This window comes from Cryptomeria japonica, chromosome 5, assembly GCF_030272615.1.
Source record: "Cryptomeria japonica chromosome 5, Sugi_1.0, whole genome shotgun sequence".
In the NCBI taxonomy this organism is placed as follows: Eukaryota; Viridiplantae; Streptophyta; class Pinopsida; order Cupressales; family Cupressaceae; genus Cryptomeria; species Cryptomeria japonica.
In genome coordinates this window covers 240,290,020-240,312,442 of record NC_081409.1, presented here as the reverse complement: position 1 = coordinate 240,312,442, position 22,423 = coordinate 240,290,020, and the positions used below count along the sequence as shown (strand labels likewise).

The 22,423-nt window shown below is 36.9% G+C and overlaps 1 protein-coding gene across 1 annotated transcript in view; it reads right to left on the bottom strand.

Moving 5' to 3' along the window:
• LOC131028819 (uncharacterized) overlaps positions 1–22,423 on the bottom strand; it is a 105,946-nt gene that overhangs the window by 51,749 nt on the left and 31,774 nt on the right. The window contains exon 2 of the mRNA XM_059220539.1: positions 8,386–8,533. Within this exon, the coding sequence (XP_059076522.1) occupies positions 8,386–8,533 (148 nt within the window). The remainder of the gene's footprint in view (positions 1–8,385; positions 8,534–22,423) is intronic.

Sequence of the window (22,423 nt, the reverse complement as noted above, 5' to 3'; positions counted from 1 at the left end):
GAGAAAACTGAAAACACATAGGAGAAACCAGTAGAAGACAAAGAGCAAAAGGTAGGGACTCAGACTGAGACAATGCAACAAACATAACAAAAGGCTCCGGAGCAGGAACAACAACAACAACAACATGAACATAAGGAAATAGTGCCACCGGCAACTGGAGAAATAGAAAAACCATTGCTTAAAGAAATGCAGACACAAACAGACCTACTAGAGGTCAATACAAGCTTGGTTACTTCCACTAATGGTACTCAGAATTTTGGTTCATCATCAGGCTACAAATCAACTAATGTGACTGAGGTACTATTAGATTCAATCAAAAAGATAACAGACTGCAGCTCACAAGCTTACAAGGCAATTAATGATACCATACCAATTTTGAAGGTAATTGCTCCTAACTGTAATATAGACAATAAATATTCTTTAGGACAACTTGATACACTGTGTAAATATATTACAGAAAACATTGAGAAAATAAAGGAAGAGTCATTAAAGGATAAAGTAGAAATTGAAAAATAGAAATTCTTTGATGAGCAAATAAAGAAGTGTAACAGAGATTTTGACACACTTCTATCGGAATTGGGTAATTTATTGAAAGAGTACAAAACTCTATACAAAGACACCTATAAGACAAACTTTTTGACTGTGGATATAGACAAAAAGATGAGCAAGGTACAAGATGAGATTAATAAACTTGCAAATAATTTTGTTAACTCACCTGATACACTATCAGTTTTTGAGGAGAAGATAACAAATTTTGAAGAAGATTTACTTAAATTGGAAAGAGAGATAGAAAGAATAGTGAATAAGGCAAAACATTTGAGATTAAAACTAAGTCCAAGATTGGACTATCTAGCATCACTACGGAAGGAAGTATCTGAAGCACTAATACAGGGACAGAAAACATCGGCAGAGCATTTGCAGCATCTCACCGGTACAGTGAAGAGAATAGAGACAACAATAAAGGATAGCAAGAAGTTTATGGACAGTATAAACTTGATTTTGGGAGATCTTTTTCAAATTGTAACCACCCAGTTACAAGGTTGAAACTACAAACTCTACTGACATCTTGACAACCTTTGTCATTGATGCCAAAGGGGGAGTAGTGGGATGAGAAAATTCAATATCACAGGAATCATATGCTCAGGAGGAGCACACACATTTTTGGTAACATTTTTTGGACTTCACATTTTTGGATACACTTTTGAAATTTCTCATGAGTGTTGCCATCAATGCCAAAGGGGGAGATTGTTGGCATATGCACACTCCAATGAGACATTGTATGTGATTGAAGGTTTTGTCATTGATGGCAACCTTACAATCCTATGGCACCGGCAAAGGCATTATACCAACATCAGCAGATCACACTCTACACCGGCACTTAGGACACCGGCACCGACACAAAGAAAAGAAGTATAATAGCACAGAGGCTGACAGGATTTTGTTATATTATATTTTGTTTATTATTGTAAAAACTTTGTAAGCTAACTTGGCAAATTTTAAAATGACTTTTATATATAAAAGAGATCATTGTAGACATTTGTAATATGTGAGAAAGCACAAAAGGAAAAATATTAGGCAGACCTATTATGTGAAATATAGGCTAAGGGTTTATGTAAGAAGCAGAGCAGCAACCGGTACTGGATCAGGCATTATATATGCTATTGTAAAGCAGTACAAGATATTGGATTTGTATAATCCTCATTGTAAGTTAGTGAGACTTCCCATTGAGTAGTGAGCTCTAGGTAGTTGGCCTTCCTGCATGTGCAGGCCCCTATTGTAAGTAATATTCTCTTATTGGCTAGTGAATGAATATTGTGGGTCACAAATCCCACTGAGGTTTTTTCCACATCGGGTTTCCTCATTAAAACCTTGTGTTATGGTGTGCTTTTCATGTGGATGTTCTTAATTATGTTTATTGCATTATTTCTTGCATACCAGTACACTATTATAATATTTGCATGTTTTAATTCAAGAAATTCTACTCACCGGTTAGATACTGATTCACCCTCCCCTCTCAGTATCTGTGGGATTCCTAACAGAGCAATCATCATAACACAAGATGTTTTGACATGGAAACCCAAATGGGAAAAACCATGGTGAGTAAAACTCACAAGTCAACTATCTACAGAATAGTAACTACATCGGTTAAGGTCAGAACGGTTAAGGCCTTACAACATTCTTCACCAGAACAGATCCTGTTAGGAATCCAAATTTCTGTTAGGAGATAAGTCATGTTAAATACTACTCTATTAGAGGATTTCAGATCCACAACTGTGAACCACCTTGTTAGAGGATTTACAATAGGCTTCACTGGGCCTACCCAGTGTTTCAGACTTGTCGAAGATATTAGTAATCAACAAGTGAATGATCTAGATAGTAGCACAGAACGCTTGATTAGATCCTTGACAACTCCCTATTAATGCATTCCAGCATTACTTCATTCTTCTATATTTTGCACTCTCAATCTCTGTGGTGAGATACCTTTTCTCGCACAGACCTAATCTTCTCTCCAACACTCGCACACATCAACAACTTTAAAACCCTAGACATGATGTCCTCATATAGGAACCTAATTTCATGTCTATCCAATAAGATTAGGCTACAATTTCCTAGGTATAGTGCATCTAGACACATTTGGTAACACGACACAGAAACACCGCCAAAGTGTCAGTGGATGATAACTCATCACACATTAAAATTATACTAGTTTAACACAATATACCAATTACTGGTTAGAAAATAAAGACTGGAAAAGTGGAACATAGTGTTCCGATTAAAATATTAACTGTCGCTCAGGGTATTCATTCTGCTTGAGGTCTTCATACCACTTGGGGTCTTCGGTCATGCTTTGACCGGTAAGCATCTTTTGCAAAACACTGATAGTCTTCAACAAACAAAGAATATACATTTAATGACATACAATACCAGTTGGAACAACTATCGGTTGAGAATAACTCATACATCAAATAAGTGTGTGTCCATCAATGACAATCACAACTAAACATCATCAAAATACCAACAAGTGAGAGTGTAAGCTTGGAGATACTCCATCCACTTCATATGTCAGTGATTTAGTTTCTCCTGCCTGTTCAAAAAACTTAGAGCATGGTTGTCAGTATATACAATAAAATCCTTAGGTAAGAGATAATGTCTCCACTTCCTAAGAGCTTGCACCATAGCATACATCTCGAGGTCATATGTAGAATAATTTTACTTTGCCTCATTTAGTTTCTCACTGGAAAATTGCCACTGGCCTACCTTCCTGACTCAAGACTCCTCCTATGGCCTTCTTTGATGCATCACACTCAATAGTGAAAACCTTATGAAAGTCAGGGAGTACTAAAATAGGTTGCTCTGAAATCTTAGTTTTCAAAAACTCAAAAGATCTAGCTTCCTTAGTCCAGACAAATTGACATTTCCTTCCACCTTTTATGGTTTCTATCATTGGTGTACTAACCCCACTAAAATTCTTAATAAACTTTCTATAAAAACTTGCTAACCCATGGAAACCTTTTACCTCACTTGTTGATTGAGGGGTTGGCCAGTTTACGATTGCCTCCACCTTAGATGGATCCATTTTCAAATTTCCCTGAGAGATCACAAACCCAAGGAACACTAGTTATTCCTACAAGAAGACACATTTATCCAAATTGATCTTCAACTGCTCCTCATGTAACCTTTGCAACACCAAATCCAAGTGTGTTAGATGTTCATTCCTATCTTTACTAAAAATCAATATATCATCTAGATACACTACTACAAAATGATTGATGAAGGGCTTAAGAACCTCATTCATGAGTCTCATGAATGTATTAGGGGCATTGTAAAGTCCAAATGGCATTACCATCCACTCAAATAGGCCTTCATTGGTCTTAAAAGTTGTCTTCCATTGGTCTCCATCTTTGATCCTTATTTGATGATTTTCAAATCAATTTTGGAATAGTACTTGGCCCCTCCTAGACAATCTATCAAGTCCTCCATTCTTGACATTAGGAATCTATATCTGATTGTTATCTTATTGATGGCCCTAGAGTCGGTACACAACCTCCATGTTCCTTCTTTCTTAGGAGCTAGTACTACAGGGACTGCACAAGGACTTATGCTCTTCCTAATGAACCCTTTCTCAACCAATTCTTGGATTTGTCTTGCAACTTCTACATTTTGTTCACGGGTAAGATTGTATGTTGCCTTATTGGGTAGTTTAGCACCTAGTATGAGGTCAATACAATGACTGATTTCCCTTTGAGGGGGTAAGGAATTTGTGGTACTGTCTGCAACTATCCCCTTATACTGGTTTAGCAGATTTTAAACCTCTTTATGACCTACTCTCCTTTCTATCTCTTGGCTCTTAGGCTGCTTCTTAGGTTCAATCTTAGGCTTGACAACTAAGGCAAAACAAGGACTATCCTTCTTCTTCAAACCCTTCATGAATTCCCTCTCATCCACTAGCATGACACTAGTCACAATGTGCTTATCCTTACTGTCATCTGGAAGAGGTGTCATAGTGAAGTTCACCCCATTATTGGTGAGGGTGTAAACATTCTTCCTTCCCTCATGCCTAGCATCTACATCATATTGCCAAGGCCTTCCTAGTAGCAGATGAAAAACATCCATTTATACTACATCACACAACACCCTATCTCTGTATTCACCTATTGAAAATTCTATCCAAACTTGCTCACTAATCAAGGCTTGTTGACCTTTGTTCAACCAAGACACTTTATAGGGATGGGAATGGGGTATTCTTTGCAATTTAAGCTTAGTAACCATTTTAGCAAAAGCTATGTTATCTGTGGACTCTGAGTCCACATTGACTTTGCATACCTTGCCTTGTACCTTACAAGAGGTTCTGAAAAGAGATTTCCTCTGAGGTGGTTCTTTGATGGTTGGCACTTTCAAGATGGTCTTATTGATCATCAAGAGTTCTCTTTGCTCCGGATCTACAGACTTTGAATTTTATGTGTGGTAGGAGGTCATTCTTTGACTATCTTCTTCATTTATTAAATGTTCTCTCCTATCACCTCCTTGGCTACCATTGCTTAGCTTCTCAGGACATCTAAATGACTGATGCCCAACTTGGGTGCATGAAAAACACCTACCAGTGAAGACACTAGGTCGTCTTCCACTGAATCTTCCTCTACCATTTCCCCTCCTTCCTCTAAAGCTACCTCTATTCCCTGATTCTCCCTCTTATTCCTGATGGCTAGACTCTCCTTGGGGTTTAGGAGATGATCCTCTTCCATTGAATCTACCTTTTCCTCTGAAACCTGCACCCTTTCCTCTATTATTGTGTTCTCCTCTCTTTTTTTGCTTCTCCTCAATCCTAAGTGCCATCTGAAAACACTTGTGCACTGATTTAGGGTTGAACAAACTGAGTTCATCTTGAATACGGAACTTTAGACCATTCATGTACCTTGCTAGCTTTTGTATATCACTCTCTGGCATCTTTGCTTTGAAGGTCATCCTGTGGAACTCCTCAGTATAAGTACTGACATCCAAATCCCTTTGCCTTAGATTTTGTAATCTCTTGTGTAAGATTATCTCATAGTCCTTAGGTACAAACTGCCTTTTGATCTCTATCTCCATCTTCTTCCATGAGGTCATAGGTCTCTTTCCTTCTTCATCTCTTTGATTTTGTAGAACACTCCACCAACTAAGAGTTGGGCCTTTCATTTTGGATTTAGCCACCTTTACCCTTTTGTTTTTAGGTATCTCTTCACATTCAAAATAATTGATCATTGCTTCTATCCAATCCATACACTCTTTTGGATTCATCTTTCCAGATAATGTAGGTAGTTCTTCTCTATTGTCTCTTCTTCCTACCCTATTAAGGGCTTCAACAAATTGCCTTTGATCTGCCGGCATCAATAGTCTCTCTTCTTCCTCTTCTCCTTCTCCATTAGATGTTGATGCAACTCCCTTTCCTGCCTGGTCTTTCTTCAACCTTTCTATCTCCTCCTCCATCTTTTTATTCTTGGCCGCCTACTCCCTCACTATCTTGGCCAACTCCATGTTTGTCATGGGTCTAGTGGGAATCTCCTCACTATTCTCTATTGCATATTCCATTGATTATTCTTCCCAAGGCTCTTTTGTTTCTCTGATACCACCTGATGCAGAGGTTGGCAGCAGTAGGGTGATAAACCCACCTACACACCTTGGTCTTCTATCCCTTGAGTCTCTCTCAAGGCTACAACCACACCTCAAGTGTGAAATCAAACTCTTACCCCTAACAAGGGATGACAAAACAATTCTACACACTTCCTAAGACCTATTAAGCTCTTCCACAATGATACTTTGGAGCACAAGGCAAATATTGGCTTTTGAGGCTTAGACATGCCTACCGGTTAGTATCCCTCTTTCACTATCTTTTTGGATTTTCCTCCCAATAATACTAAATAAAACCCTAAACAAATTTATGTTTCAGACACCCTTTTGGGATTACTATTATATTTCAAAAGATTGGAATTCCACCCTATTCCTGCACTCTTCAACACCTACTTGGGTCACAGGCCTAACTGATTAAGTTAGACCAGTTTTACAAAGGAGGTATATGAGAATGGGATCATAGGAAGGTTACAACTCTTCAAGAGGTTTCTTTTATGTCCAAATACTCCAATTACATCAATTCAACTCATCATCTCATCATTGTTCAGAGTATTCTCAATGATACTCATCTAATCTAATCTAAACCCTCAACAGTTTAGACTAGGGCTTGGTGGTAAGGTTGCCAACCAACTCCTTTGACCTCACCCCTCTAGAATCTCAAAATACATGCCCCTAACTTGCATTCTACTAATGGCCATCGAATCCCAATGAGTAGATTGCAAGTTAGGGTCCCATTTGTATTGTAACCCTTGAAAATGGAGGGTTTCAGACCTGCAGAGGGTAAAACGCTTATAGCTTCCTCTAAAATTAACTTCAAGAGGTCAGACCAAGTGCATTGGAAAGGTATTTTAGGGCTCTTCCTAATAAAATCAAAATTTCATCAGTAGATCTCACACCCTGTACGGGCAATACAGAAAAATGTCACTGTTATGGCAAAATCAGACTTGTTCTATTCACTTTCTCCACCAAACTTTACAAAACTTTCTACTCTCTACTCTCTCTTTCCCATGGCTGTCCAAGAATATGTAAACCTTTTCCAATGTCCATAACCAACTTTTGAATAGTTAGGACTGTTGGACGGGTAGTTGGCATCCTACCGACAACTTTGAAAAGTTGCTTGACAACAAATGCAACATTTTGTAACTTAGGACAACATTGGTTATTAACCCTTAGACCTTATGGAAACACATCCAAGGTCATTATTTGTCATTTTTAGACTCCAAACACCTAAGACAACATCCTAGATACACCAATATTGAAAATCCAGATTCCAAGCCTTCATGGCCTAATAGACCTCTAGGTTTATATGTTCACTTAAGAGATTATTGACCATACGAATAGGCACTCAATTACATCAAGGGTGATCATTGATCCGACCCATTATTACATCAAAAATGAACATGTAGACACCTTCATGTGCTTGAAATAGAGGTGTAGTAGAAGGTTCTCTGCACCACAAACCCGCAATCCCAACCCATTTTCCTCTCTTTTCTATGTGTAGGTTCCAAGTGTGTAGCTGTGCTTTCAGATTCAGGCTCCATTTGTAGAGGCGGGAAAGCCCCTTTCATTTTGTGGATTTTTTGGAGGACTATGTACGTTTCGGCCATGATCCGAGCAACTTTTCCTCAAATTTGCAAGGCAACTTTGTCTCGACATATTACTGCTAGATCTAGGTGCACAGCTTCATCCCATGTTCCAATCTTACATTATAATCAGTTCTTTGTCACTTTTGCACTACACGATTCAATCAATTCCTTTCCATTTTAAATAAGGAAGAGGGGATCAACTTATCATTCCCATTTCATTCAAAATTCAATCTTCATCTTTGAAGGTTGAATCTAGTGAATTCTCCTCTCCTCTTTCAAATGTAACTAGGTATAAAGGTCCTAACACTTCCAAGCCTAGCAACTAGTATAAAGGTCTCTCCATAATCTTCACTTCTTCTTGTGCATACCCTTTGCATACTAGTCTTGCCTTGTTTCTAACAACTTCTCCATCTTCATTCAACTTGTTTCTAAATACCCATTTTGTACCAATCACATTTTTATCATCGGGACTAGGAATAAGTGACCAAGTGTTGTTTTTCTCAATCTAATCAAGTTCTTCATTCATTGCATTTAACCTGTCATCATCCTTAAGGGATTCTTTAGCTGTCTTCGGTTCAACTGTGGAAATCAGACAAGAGATTTCTCTAATTTTCCTTCTAGTCTACACTCTAGCATTCTTTTCACCTATTATCTGGTCTTCATAATGATTTAACCTTACATACCTAGGAATTACCTGTTTTAGTGCAATAACTTCTTCTTGTTCTTCATCTTCTTCATCTATCGGTTGAGCATCTTCATCTACATTGTTCTGCTCAACATCTTTCTGTACATCCAATTCAATAAACATAGGTTTTTGTTCATCGTCTGCTGGATCAGATTTCCTGGTATCATTAGTTTTATCAAGAAATTCATCAACTTTTACATTCACACTCTCCACAATCTTCTTTGTCCTTTTGTTGTAACACTCGAAATCTTTTCTCTTAATGGAGTAGCCAAGAAATATTCCTTTATCACTCTTCGCATCAAATTTACCAGTATAATCATCTCTTTTTATAAAACATTTGTTGCCAAAAACTTTGAAGTAACTAACATTAGGAGTTCTACCATACCATAACTCATAAGGTTTTTTGTTATTACCTTTCTTCACCAATACCCGGTTCAATGTGTAATCAACAATACTGATTGCTTCTCTCTAAAACATCTTTGGTACATCTCCCTATATCAGCATGGTCCTTCTTGCTTCAACAATGGTTCTATTTCTTCTTTCTGCAATTTCATTCCATTGTAGTGCCCTTGGAGCAGATAACTACCTCTTTATTCCATTTTCATCACAATATCTCACAAACTCATCTGATGTAAACTCTCCACCCCAGTCAAATCTCAGGCATTTAAGATTTTTTACCGGTTTCCTTTTCTACTAAGGCCTTGAATGCCTTGATTTTGTTGAAAGCGTCTGACTTTTCCTTTAGAAAAGTAACCCACATCATTCTAGAAAAATCATTAGTAAATATCATAAAATACTTATCACCATAAAAACTTCTAGTCCTGATAGGACCACATAAGCCAGTGTGCACCAAATCTAGAATATGCTCAGAAGAAAAAGATTTTCTCTTAAAAGAAGATGTAGACATCTTAGCCAACTGACATTCTTTACACAACACATTATCTGGTTTAACAAGTTGTGGCATACGTCTCACCATACTAGATTTGATGACTTTAATCAAATTATCGAAGTTCACATGACAAAACCTTCTATGCCAAAACCAGCTATCTTCAACCCTAGCAACCAAAAAATTGTTCACATTAGCATTCAGATGGAATAAGTTACCTTTAGTTTTCTTACAAGTAGCAATCAGTTCTCCTTTGCATCCTAAGGTCCTGCAAACTCCACTCTTAAACTCAAGATGATAACCTTTGTCATTCAACTTACAAACAGTCAACAAGTTATGTTTTAAAACTTCAACCCAAAATACATCATCAACATTATGTGTACCATTCAAAGAGATAGAACCTTTACCTTTAAGCATACAAGGTGAATTGTTTCCAAATCTTAATACACCGCCATCAAATTCTTTAAGAAAAATAAACTTTCTCTTATCACCAGTCATGTGGTGTGAGCAACCACTATCAATAATCCATTCATCACTATTGTCAATGTGAGGTACTAAAGCCTTCTTATCAGAAAAATATTCCTTAACAACAACAAAAACAATCTCCTAATCGTATTCATCCTCAGATTCCTCATCAGTAGCACCTTCATCAACTGCAACATAACATTGTTTCTTTCCTTTTCCCTGATATTTTCTAAACTTTTCCCTTTGATCATTACTAAGACAGTGTGCAACAATATGTCTTATCTTGTTACAAGAGAAACATTTGAGAGGCAACTTACCTTTGTACTTATCAGGGCCTCTAGGAAGTCTTTCGGCCAACATAGCTTCAAATTCCATCAAATTACCTTCATCATCCACATCAGCTTTACTACCGCCATGATAATTTGACTTGCATTCATGACTTTGACAAACATTTTTTCCTTTTCTCACCAGTACACTAGATACAGGCTTTAAAAGCAGATTTTGTCTTAGGTACACTATTATCAAAACTATTTAACTCAAAAGTAGTGAGCTTACCAATCAAAGAATCAACAGTAACCTTATCCTTAGTAACTGACCTCGCCTCTTGAATAACAAACACTCTGATGGCATAGGCAGGGAATAGAGTTCTAAGCATCTTACTCACAACAATGTCTTCTTCTATAGTACCAACAACACTTTTGATTCCACCGACAACTTCTTTAATCCTCTGTCCATACTGAGTAATATTTTCTCCTTCCAACATTCTCATATCATCAAAAATTCCTCTAAGACTCTCTTATTTAGCCTTTTGAACATTCTTATCACCACCATAGATTAATTATAACTTCTCCCAAACTTCAAAAGCAGTCTCTAGACCATGGACATCAATATATTCAGTATCAGCCAGTGTACTTACTATGGCTTCTAGTGCTTGAATTTTTTCTTGTTGCTCCTTCAACTGATCTATAGACAGAGGACTCTTAGCAGGTACATACTAAGTAATAACATGCTGCCAAAACTGAGCACCCATACCTTTGATATATATGTTCATTCTATCACTCCATATTCTACAGTTGTCCTTAGTGAATTTGGGACCATCTTTCTTCATCATCTTCCTCTGATCTTTTCCTCAAGTGGTTAAGATTCTGCACAAAGAAGACCTAATGCTCTGATACCAATTGTTAATACGAAGATCTGGTTAACACTGAGAGGGGGGGTGAATCAGTGATAACAATAAATTACAAACTTTCATCAATCTGAAAAAACTTCACCAAAAATAGTTCATAACCAATATTGGTAGTTGATCAAACAATCTCCAAATCAGATTTACCAAAACATTACTGGTAGCAACTTAAGTGTTCATCATTAAGAAAATATAGTAAATACATCAAATCAACAACTTAACAACCTATCCACAACATGAACACAAGGATTTTTCATGTGGAAACCCAAATGGGAAAAACCACGGTGGGAATTGGTACCCACAAACTATGCACTCTTTCAGAATGCACCTTGTTAGGAGCTTTACAATAATGCCTGGTTAAGAGAAGACCCTATTAAGAGTCACCCAATCAAGGGATTTTACAACTTAGCTTTGTTAGGAGCAACCTCATTGGAAGATTTAAACTCAAATTAATGAGCCACCCGGTGAAGGGATTTACAAGATCAGGCCTGTTAGGACTTGTCCGGTTAAGGGATTTTAATGTTGTTGCAACTATTAGGAAACAATAGATAAATGCTTTGGACTCAACACTTCATAGCTTGTTATAACAGATCCTCGTTAGCTCCAATCTGCTTCTCTCATGCAAACATCTCAATCTGGTTCGGCACACACACTTCTCTGATCACCGACACACTTCACCTTCTCAAACTCAACCTAAATACATTTTACAATTAGTTCAGTTACCAAACTCTAACCTACAATGAATCTACATCATAGATCATATCATATGATTACAAATCATTACAGATCATCATATAGATCATTACAACAAATTACAAGACAATTATAGCAATTGGATTATCATAACTCATCATCGCACATCGATTTGATAAGCCGTCAAACCCTTAACACACTTTGCTAAGCACTTCGCTGTTTCCCAAGAAATTTGATCCTTGTACACGCCAAAACAACATCTTATCTCTTCACACGGATTCTGACACGTCATCATCAACTTATGAATATTAAAAGAATCACCGCCAAACCATAAATCATCATCGGTCAAAGATCTTGTTACCGGTTCTCAAACCCTAGTTGATTATACAACAATCAATTACAAACATGACTTACGGTTCTCCAAACAAGATGTGGTTCATGTCATAGACTCACTATGATGTCATAAGCACACATTCCAAACCGCAACACTTGACTCAATACGGATCACTACCGCAACCATCTCCTTCTTTGTTCCTACTTACTGGTTCACTGTCACTTGGCAGTTTTGCTTTCCAACTCAATTCAATTCAATCCATTATTAGTTAGACTTAACCGATAGACTTAGATGACATACCAAGCATAAACAAATATAGTTTCCATCAATGGAAACAAAAATAGTTGATCATCAAGCATCATATCATAATTATATCATCACCAACAGTCCTTTATCGGTACACCATCATCTCCATCAGTTATGCCAACATGCCAACACACCCATTCATTTTTCTCTTCAACTTTAGCAGCTCATCTCCTTCAGATTCTTCATTTGTAATACCTTCATCAACAACATAATAACAATTCTTTTGATTTCTAAACTTTTGGTTAGACTTATAAGGCTTATCATACTTCTCATGCTTCCAATATCTATCATTCCTATCATGCTTATCAAACTTATCATGTTTGTCATACTTAGTCATTCTCTCCGAGCATCTAGAAGCAAAATGTCCTATCTTGTTACAAGAGAAACATTTCAAAGTCAAGTTTCCATCATACTTACTAACACATTTAGGCAATCTTCAGGCAATCAGTGCTTCAAGTTCATCTAGCTCCCTTTCTTGCTCTTCCATCTCTCTTCTCTCTCTTTCATATCTGGATATTTTGCACTCATCAGGATCATACTTCTACTTACCGAATATAGATAGAGATACTCTAAATATTGTCTTACACTTTCCATGCGATTCTCTAAATTCACTCAGCTCAAATGCAGCAAGCTTTCCAGCCAACATATCTCTTGTCACTGTAGTCACACTCTAGATCTCATCAATAGCAGCAACCTTATGCTTATAGGCAGAAGGCAAATATTTGAACAGCTTAGTAACAATTTCATCTTCCTCAATGGTTCCACCGACACATCTAATACCTAGGACAAGGTAATTCACCTTAGCCATAAAAGAGTGTATGTTCTCATCATCTCCCATCTTAAATGTCTCATACTTTCCTTTTAAACTCTGCAACTTAGAAACCTTCACTTGTTTATCACCTTCATACAACACCTCAAGCTTTACCTAGCAATCTGAAAACCCATTACATTTGTCATCTTAGAATCAATCAGGGCACTAAGCAATGCTTCCTTCAGACTAATATTATGTTCTTCTTCCTTGAACTCATTAGGAGTAGATGGTCCATTCTGAGGAACAACATAGTGTTAGGCCCAATATGGAAAGCTAATGTACTGAGAGGGGAGGGGTGAATCAGTACTTTAACACATTTCTTCAACAATATCTTTACTATTATGCATAAACCGAATAGTGCAGTAACATAATATAAAACTAAAACTAATAGATAACAATCATACATGATTCACTCCATAACACATATATTTTGGTTACATAGAAACTCTTGGTTAGAGAGAAAAACTACGGCAGGGATGGCACCCACAACTTCACTACTGCAATAATAAAGAGTGCTCGATTAGAGCTACATGTTTAGCTATTTCTGATAGCATACCCTGTTAGGAGTAACAAGATCTATTAGATCTACCTTGCTAAAGGATTTTACAACACTTCATCTAAATGTTGCACCTGGTTAGAGGCTTTACAATTTATAGACTTGATTAGAGTCTTTTACCCTGTTAAAGGTTTCTCTTACAACTTCACAATATTACAATAAAATCATTACAAATATCTGCAACTTTACATCTGGAATGTTATAGTAGATTCTATGTGCTCAGAATAAGTTACCTTGCTTATAGCATACCTCGGTAACCCATGTAGTAACTCGGTAAACCCTTCTGTTTACTTTGTTCTTCGATTGTTCTCTAAAAACCTTCTCGGTGACCTCTGTGTCTCTGTAACAGTCTTCTCACACTCATGCACACACCTTTTAACTCTTAACTCATGTTGTATAAATAGATCTCTTATGACGGTGATCCAATTCATTGCTTTGATCTTACAAACACGATTTATTGAATGAATAACCATGCAAAATATTTCATTGATTAGATAACCTCAAAATCATACACAATCTTTAAGTGCAATTTCCAATGTGATAACAGTTAGATGTGCCTCAATCTTGTAACACATTTTCATGTGCATGTCCAGGTTCAATGAATCTAGTAACACGTTTCACTCAATGTAAATAAACTCGGTGTGTCATCTTGCTGCTCGGTAGACATGTAAAAATACTCAGTAGACAGCTCGGTGTATACTGCATTCTGTGACTGCTTTCTTCTGTAACCGACTAGACTGTACATACCAACTGAATATTTCAGTAATAGATAACTGACTAGAGTATATAGTATAACTTTGACATAAAACTAATGGCAATCTAATAAGTAGTAACAATCTCCCCTTTTGACATTAGTTGAGATGTTTGACAAAAAAAAAACTACTTTCAAAGTTATAACTCAATAATCTATATACTTGCAAAATGACTATACTGATAGTATATACAATAGTCAATAAAATAATATATCAGATATACTCCCTTTGTCGATATACTGTACATAACTCTGATTTTGCATGCTTGGTGATCTGTTCTTGTGTGTTTTGTTTACTGTTCTATATACGGCTCTTGGATACTCAGGTTATTCTGCTCGGTATACTCCCGCTGTATACTATACTCTGAAAACTATATCATTCTCTCAATACTGTATCAAAACTGTATCACTCCCCAAATATATGGTATCACTCCCCCTTTTTGACAAACATCAAAAACTTAATTTCTATTCGGTGGCGGTAACTGATCAAAAATGGATTTGTACTTGGTCTGGGCGTCGGTGAGAGCGACAGAGAGTGCATCCTTTACATTGTCCATTAAAGAATTTTGTGCTTGAATATCAACCAATAGTGATATTAAGCCATCTAGAGTGCTTCCCTCTTGAGTAGTAGATAAGTATGTGGCTCGGTTGATCTGTTCTTGGACTAATAAAAGATGTGGAAGGAATAATGTCTGAAGTGTCATTATGTCCATCCTGATCTTGTGTTCGTCATTTCTCAAGTCCAATTGTTGAGCCATGAGTTGTTGAAGCTTTGTATAAAAATTCTGAATTGAATATGGATCGATGGTCAACTTATTTGAGGGATCGATGATCTCTTTCTCAATCACCTCTATTTTATTCTTAATGTCTTTAATGAATAAAGAAAATGTGCAGAGTTTCTAAAATAAATAATGAATGTGCTTGAGTTGAGGAGTCAACTCAGCAATAAATTTGACAAGTTTAACTTTACCAATAGCTATAGCTTTTTGTACATCTTCTATCATTTTGGCAGTGAGCTCTTTGTCTTTCAAATTGCTCAAATACTCTAATGCATCTACTCCAAATGTCTCTATCTTTGTTGGGAGTTCATCCAGTTGAATGTGGATGGCTGCATCAGTTGATACTGTAGCTTCAGGTAGCATATCTATTAGGAGTGCTTTTACCTTCTGAAGTACTTTCTTTTTCTTTTGAATGGCCATTTGCTCCTCTTGTTCGGCCTTTGCTTTGCACAGTTCACCGAAATCAATGAGTGCTTGCCCCTTTAATTTTGCTATGTCTATATTAGGCAACACTATTGGTTTTGACAAATCAACTTTAAAACTATGCTTCTTCACTTTCTTTTCTTTACCTTTCACCAATAGAACTAAGACAATTGCTTGTGAGGCTTGGTTACCCTCAGTAGGTTGCTCAGTAGAGGCAACACTTTGATTGGTTCCTTTAGCCTCTGTAGAGTCCTTCAGTGTCTCAGTACTTGGTGTCTCAGTTGCAACATTCTTAGTGCCAGAAGGTGCTTGAGATGTTTGTTCTTGAGTAGTACCTTCTCCTGTTGCAGATTTGTGCCCTTCAGTGCCTTGATCTGTATCCTGAGGAGTTTTGGTTGAGACAGGTTGCTTGACCAGTGGATAAGGCTGAACTTGTTCCAAGACTGATTCACTAGATACAAGTTTTGCATATGCAGTGCCTTCTATCATTTCCTGGTCCGGGGCCTCTGAATCCATGACATCTTCATCTATTTGAATGGTGTCAGCAGGGTCTTGTTTGGTAGCATCAGGACCTTGCTCAATGACATCAATGATTTCAACTGTAGCTTGCTCACCGGAATCCTTGATTTTAAAGATTTCTTGCCACTTTGCTTTTATCTCATTTTCTTCATCAATATATAGCCCATTCATCAGTTTTAAGGCTCTCTGTTTGACAAGAAACTTTGAATTGTAGGTTGTCAAATGTTCCTTTATTTTAGCTACTAACATATCAGGAAAGAGATGGACTAGACTTCTTTCTCTGATTTGTTTCTCTGAGTCCATTGCATACTTCCACCTATTATCAATATGCAGATATAGTTCATTTGGAAGTGACTTAGCTAGTTCCAATGGAGCTAACCAGAACTTTAAAAGTGTGCAGATGACAGCTTCTTCAATTTGTCTCTTTTCATCATTGTTCCTGGTTTCATACTTAGCATATCTAAATCCTCCAAATCCTCCATATTCTTTCAGATTAGAACAAAAGTTTTCAACACTATGTACATTTATCTTCTTGCTCTTGACAATCTAAAATTTGCTTGCATCTTATGATTCGGTATCACTAGACTCTTTTGCCAAAATGAGTCTCCGAGTAGATTTCTTGTATGTCTTTGTTACCTTGGGAACAGTAACACTCTTTGTTTTCTTACTCAGTGAAGCTGCAGATGCTCTAGTGTTAGGTTGCTTTACTGGAGGTGGAGTTGGTGAGACTTTTGATGTGTCTTGTTTCTTTCTCTTTAATACTTTACCCTTAGGCAATTCAGTGCTCAATGTTATAGCTGCCTCTTGGGCTTCAAATTCCTCTTCGGTAATGGCAATGGTGCCTTTGATAGGTGTAGAGGAAGAGTCTTCTCTGAATTTCTCAGACAATGCCTTAATCATCTTTGTTGCCTTTCTTGTAGCTTTGGGTACTACAATATTCATCTTTACCTTTTCTTTTACTTCCTCATAGGTACCATACCTCAGCTCGGTAGCATGTCTTGGCAATGTAAGAAATGGATCAATTTGCTATTTTACGATGTCAAAATCAATCTCGTAACCCATTGGTGAGAAAGATTGAGTCCTTGGTTCCACAGCATTCACATAATAGTAATCGGTGTCAATTTCAAAATATGTATCATTTTTGTATTTCTCTACTAGCTGGGGTGGAATCCTATATCTGTTATGCATTTTCTCTTGGAATTTACTGAAGTAATCATCCATGATATTATTGAAATTATCACCTAACTTCTTAATGAAGTCATTAATCCGATGGGTGATAGGCAGGTGTAGCTCCCAAACAACTTTACCGACTGATGGAAAGAATTTTTCAAAGTAGAAGAACATGCATACTAGTAGTGATCCAAATTTTAGAGTATTAGCCGAGTTGTTCTTCTTCGGCTTCCTAATGGTGTTTAGATTTTCAAATAGGTTCTTCAGCAATACCTCGCATAGGTCAATTTTCATTCCCTTTTTCACAATTTTGTAAGCCAAGTCTACTGCTACACAGGGAACACTGTTTTCCCTTGCTGATTGGAAGAAATAGTAGCCCATTACTATAATGGCAAACTTTAGTTCTTCATCTGTGACATTATTCAATTTCAATCCTCTACAATCAGATTCCACTCTGGTTAAACTGATCAATTCCTTCTGTGATATCATCTTCTGGGCTTGGGCATGATCATAGATAGGGTAACCGGTAATCAGATGAATGATTTCCTTGGTAATCTTAAATGGTTGTTCTTCTAGCCACATGAAATCATCGTGAACTCTACTCAGAACAATCTTGACCCACTAGGGTTTGAACACATGAGGATAGGTTAGGGATTTAGTTAATCCCTTGACTTTGATGTGCTCATACTTGTTGTTCAATATACCATCAGTACATAGCTCATCATAGGTGTCTCTGATTTCAACATGACCGAGTTCTTCAACACGACATTTGGTGAAGAATCTCACATCTTCGACTAGTAACACTCTATCTGGGATAAGTGAAAAGGCAGTTTTGTCATCCGGTTCAGAAGCGACTTTGGGAGTCAAAGAGTATTTTAGTGAGGGCTTCTCTACATTCTTGACAACTATGGGATCTTGGATCTTGGGCACCATTTGAAGATTTCAGATAAAAAACTAACAAAGAGTCCTTAGGGTTTCAGGATTTCAAACGACAGACGCTTTATACTTAGCAGATAATGGCAACTAGATACGCTCAGTAAACCAGCTTAACAATGTGTTGAGATTTGATGTAAATACCTTGAATTTTCTTTGTAGGAGGTTTGATCACCTTTGAATCTCTTGCTCTGCTTTCTTGAAAACTTGGTAAGTGTAAATGACCGCAAAAATGCTTTTAAGTACACAAAATACCTTATCGGGCTTCGTGCAGGTTAGGTCAAAAAAAAAAAATTAAATGCACTCGGTTCCTCTTCAACCAATTTAATCTCCTTTTTTTCGTTTTAATCGAGTAACCAAACTTCCTTCATTTACCAACTTGACAGGCTTCCTGTATTCACTGACTTGACAAGTTTCCTGTTAAATGCTTCAAAAGACTTTGATAGAGTTTCAAGCTTACTAATACATCTTAACTATGCAGATTTTGAATTTAGTACATAATTGAATAGGAACTGTTAATATTTTAACCTTCAAAGAATGTAGTCCCTTCATAACTTTACCGATTAATTTGGAATAGGTGCACCTAACTTGGTAGGTAAGGTGCTTTCTCCATTTGACACAATTTCCTTCTTTTTCCAAATCATCTTTAATTTTTCTTTTATTTCTTCAGTGTCTTTTCTAGGTTGATCTCTGCAATCTCCAGCTAAGTGTCCCACTTTGTGACAATGAAAACGTGCCATACCAGGATTTATCCATGATCTTTGGTTGTACATCCCAAACCGTATAAAATAGTTAGCACTAATATGTCCATATCTTCCACAACATTCACACCATATCCTTGTATTGTAATCCCATGGTACTGTAGAATACTGTTGGTAAGGATCTGTGTGAGTTCGGTAACCTCTAGCATTTGCTCAATGTGTATACCACATATAGCTCTTTTGTTTAAACCAGCACTTCTCGGTACTATGTCCATCTCTATTACAGTTCTTACAAAACCCTTTGAGTTTTGCCTTCTAATAATTGTTAACAGACTTTGTCCTACATTGATTAGATGTGTGACCATATTTATTGCAATTGTAACAATAATCATTGGACTTAGTGGCATTCGGTTGCTTACCTTTTCTGATTTGGCATATGTTAGCAGTGTGACCTTGATTTCCACAGGAGTTGCAAATAGGCTTCTTTCTTTTGATGTTATTCTTGTTTCCAGCTTTCTTTGATGATTCTCCTCTCTCGGTAGTATGAATTCCTTTCTCGGTAGAGTCTTTTCCTTTGTAACCAAGTCCTGCATCTGTTGTGGGTCTTCTTGCATTCAGTTGCTCATCCAACATCTTTGATGCTTCATAACTCTTCTTTAGTGTTTCTTTGGATTTCTTCTCTATTTCAAGTTCATCGGTTAACTTTGATACTTCAAGTTTCAATTCTTCATTCTCATCATTCTTCAAAATTGCTTCATGATGTGCATAGCCTAGTTGATCTGATAGGTTTTCTTGAATTCCAGTCAACCTTGTGATTTCATCATTCTTATCAGATACTAAGACTTCAAGTTGTTGTTTCTCTCTTTCTAGATCTCTTACTTTATCCTTAGCTGTTCTTAATGCATCTAGATTTTCAGTCATCTGTGTGCTGAAATGTTCATGTTCTATTTTCATTGCTTTTAGTTGATCAACCAGTGCTATGTTCTTTTCTTTCAATACTCCAATCATTTCTTCAATCTCTTTAGATATACTGTTCTCAGATGATGTCTCAATTTGTTCCACTAACTCTTGAGAGTCCTGCAAATCATCAGATAATCTTCTTCTCACTTTCAGAGATTTTTGCATTTGCCTTTGCATGTCTGCAATCACTTGATTCGCATGATCCATCTCTTCTTGTAGATACACAATCCTCCGAGATTGTTTATAGCCTTCCATTGATAAGATCTTTCTCTTTAGGTAGTTAAACCCTTTTCCAAGATTTGAGCTCTGATACCAATTGTTAGGCCCAATATGGAAAGCTAATGTACTGAGAGGGGAGGGGTGAATTAGTACTTCAACACATTTCTTCAACAATATCTTTACTATTATGCATAAACTAAATAGTGGAGTAACATAATATAAAACTAAAACTAATAGATAACAATCATACATGATTCACACCATAACACATATATTTTGGTTACGCAGAAACTCTTGGTTAGAGAGAAAAACTGCAGTGGGGATGGCACCCACAACTTCACTACTGCAATAATAAAGAGTGCTCGATTAGAGCTACATGTTTAGCTATTTCTGATAGCATACCCTGTTAGGAGTAACAAGATCTGTTAGATCTACCTTGCTAAAGGATTTTACAACACTTCATCTAAATGTTGCACCTGGTTAGAGGCTTTACAATTTATAGACTTGATTAGAGTCTTTTACCCTATTAAAGGTTTCTCTTACAACTTCACAATATTACAATAAAATCATTACAAATATCTACAACTTTACATCTGGAATGTTATAGCAGATTCTATGTGCTCAGAATAAGTTACCTTGCTTATAGCATACCTTGGTAACCCATGTAGTAACTCGATAAACCCTTCTGTTTACTCTGTTCTTTGACTATTCTCTAAAAACCTTCTCGGTGACCTCTGTGTCTCTGTAACAGTCTTCTCACACTCATGCACACACCTTTTAACTCTTAACTCATGTTGTATAAATAGATCTCTTATGACGGTGATCCAATTCATTGCTTCGATCTTACAAACACGATTTATTGAATGAATAAGCATGCAAAATATTTCATTGGTTAGATAACCTCAAAATCATACACAATCTTTAAGTGCAATTTCCAATGTGATATCGGTTAGATGTGCCTCGATCTTGTAACACATTTTCATGTGCATGTCCAGGTTCAATGAATCTGGTAACACGTTTCACTCGGTGTAAATCAACTCGGTGTGTCATCTTGCTACTCGGTAGAAATGTAAAGATACTAGGTAGACAGCTTGGTGTATACTGCATTCTGTGACTGCTTTCTTCTGTAACCGACTACACTGTACATACCGACTGAATATTTCAGTAATAGATAACCGACTAGAGTATATAGTATACCTTTGACATAAAACTAATGGCAATCTGATAAGTAGTAACACATAGACATTCTTTGTGATCTTCTAATAATCTTCACCAAGACATTTCAAGTGCACTTCCATCCGGTCCTTCCATATAGCATAGTTACTTCCATCAAATCTTAGACTATCCTTCTTAAAGATTACACCTTGAGCTGCCATCCCGGATCTCCTCAAGCGGTTAAGCTTCTACTAGAGGATCTAGCTCTGATACCAATTGTTAGCAACAACCAAAAAGGAAGTCGGAGAGGGGGGTGTGAATCAGTCTTTACTGGAATAAAAAACTTAACTAGAAGACACATATCTGATAAACTGCAGCAATAAGATAGATAAGCAAATTAACAGCACAACACACAACACCAAGATTTTAATGTGGAAAACTCGGTTAAGGGAGAACCACGATGGGAACCTACCCATAGTAAGATGATACTCTACAGTAGTATGTGAAAATATTACAATGGGGAATGCACATACATTCAAGCACACTTCCTAGAGCTCACTGCTCAAAAGATATTTTCCCAGAAGGCTACAACCCTCAAGGAAGTCTCACTGACTTACAATAAGATTCAGACTAGACAATCCAAAAGAAATGAACTGAAAGAATAACATCTTCAAATGCCTGATTATAGTTTTTGTTAAGCATAAATGTCTTCCCTGCAACACCAAATGATAAATCACGTGTTCTCACACAAACCTCTCTCTGATAATGTAGACACAACATCGACACCCAAACTACATGACTATATCACCTACATATATAATTCATCAACCTTCTTGATAACAAAGTTGGCTAAACCCTCAACCTTCAATTACAAGATTACATCACACAATACAAAGATCGACCATCAGACCAATATAATGATTTACATAACATAGCATGGTCCTAATTCAAATTCCCAAATGATCAAATCCACTGAAAATCATGCCAAGATCAACCGCAACATGCTACACCACCAGAAATACCACATAACACACAAATCATCACCGGTTGATGAAAACCACCAAGAACTCACACAATGATCAATGTGGATCACCAAAACAAATAAGATGCAACTAGGAAACACTAGGAAGCATGTTAGAATCATCTGGAACAGTTGCACCAACACCATTTTTCAAATCTTCATCTGTCAACATCCAGAAGCTC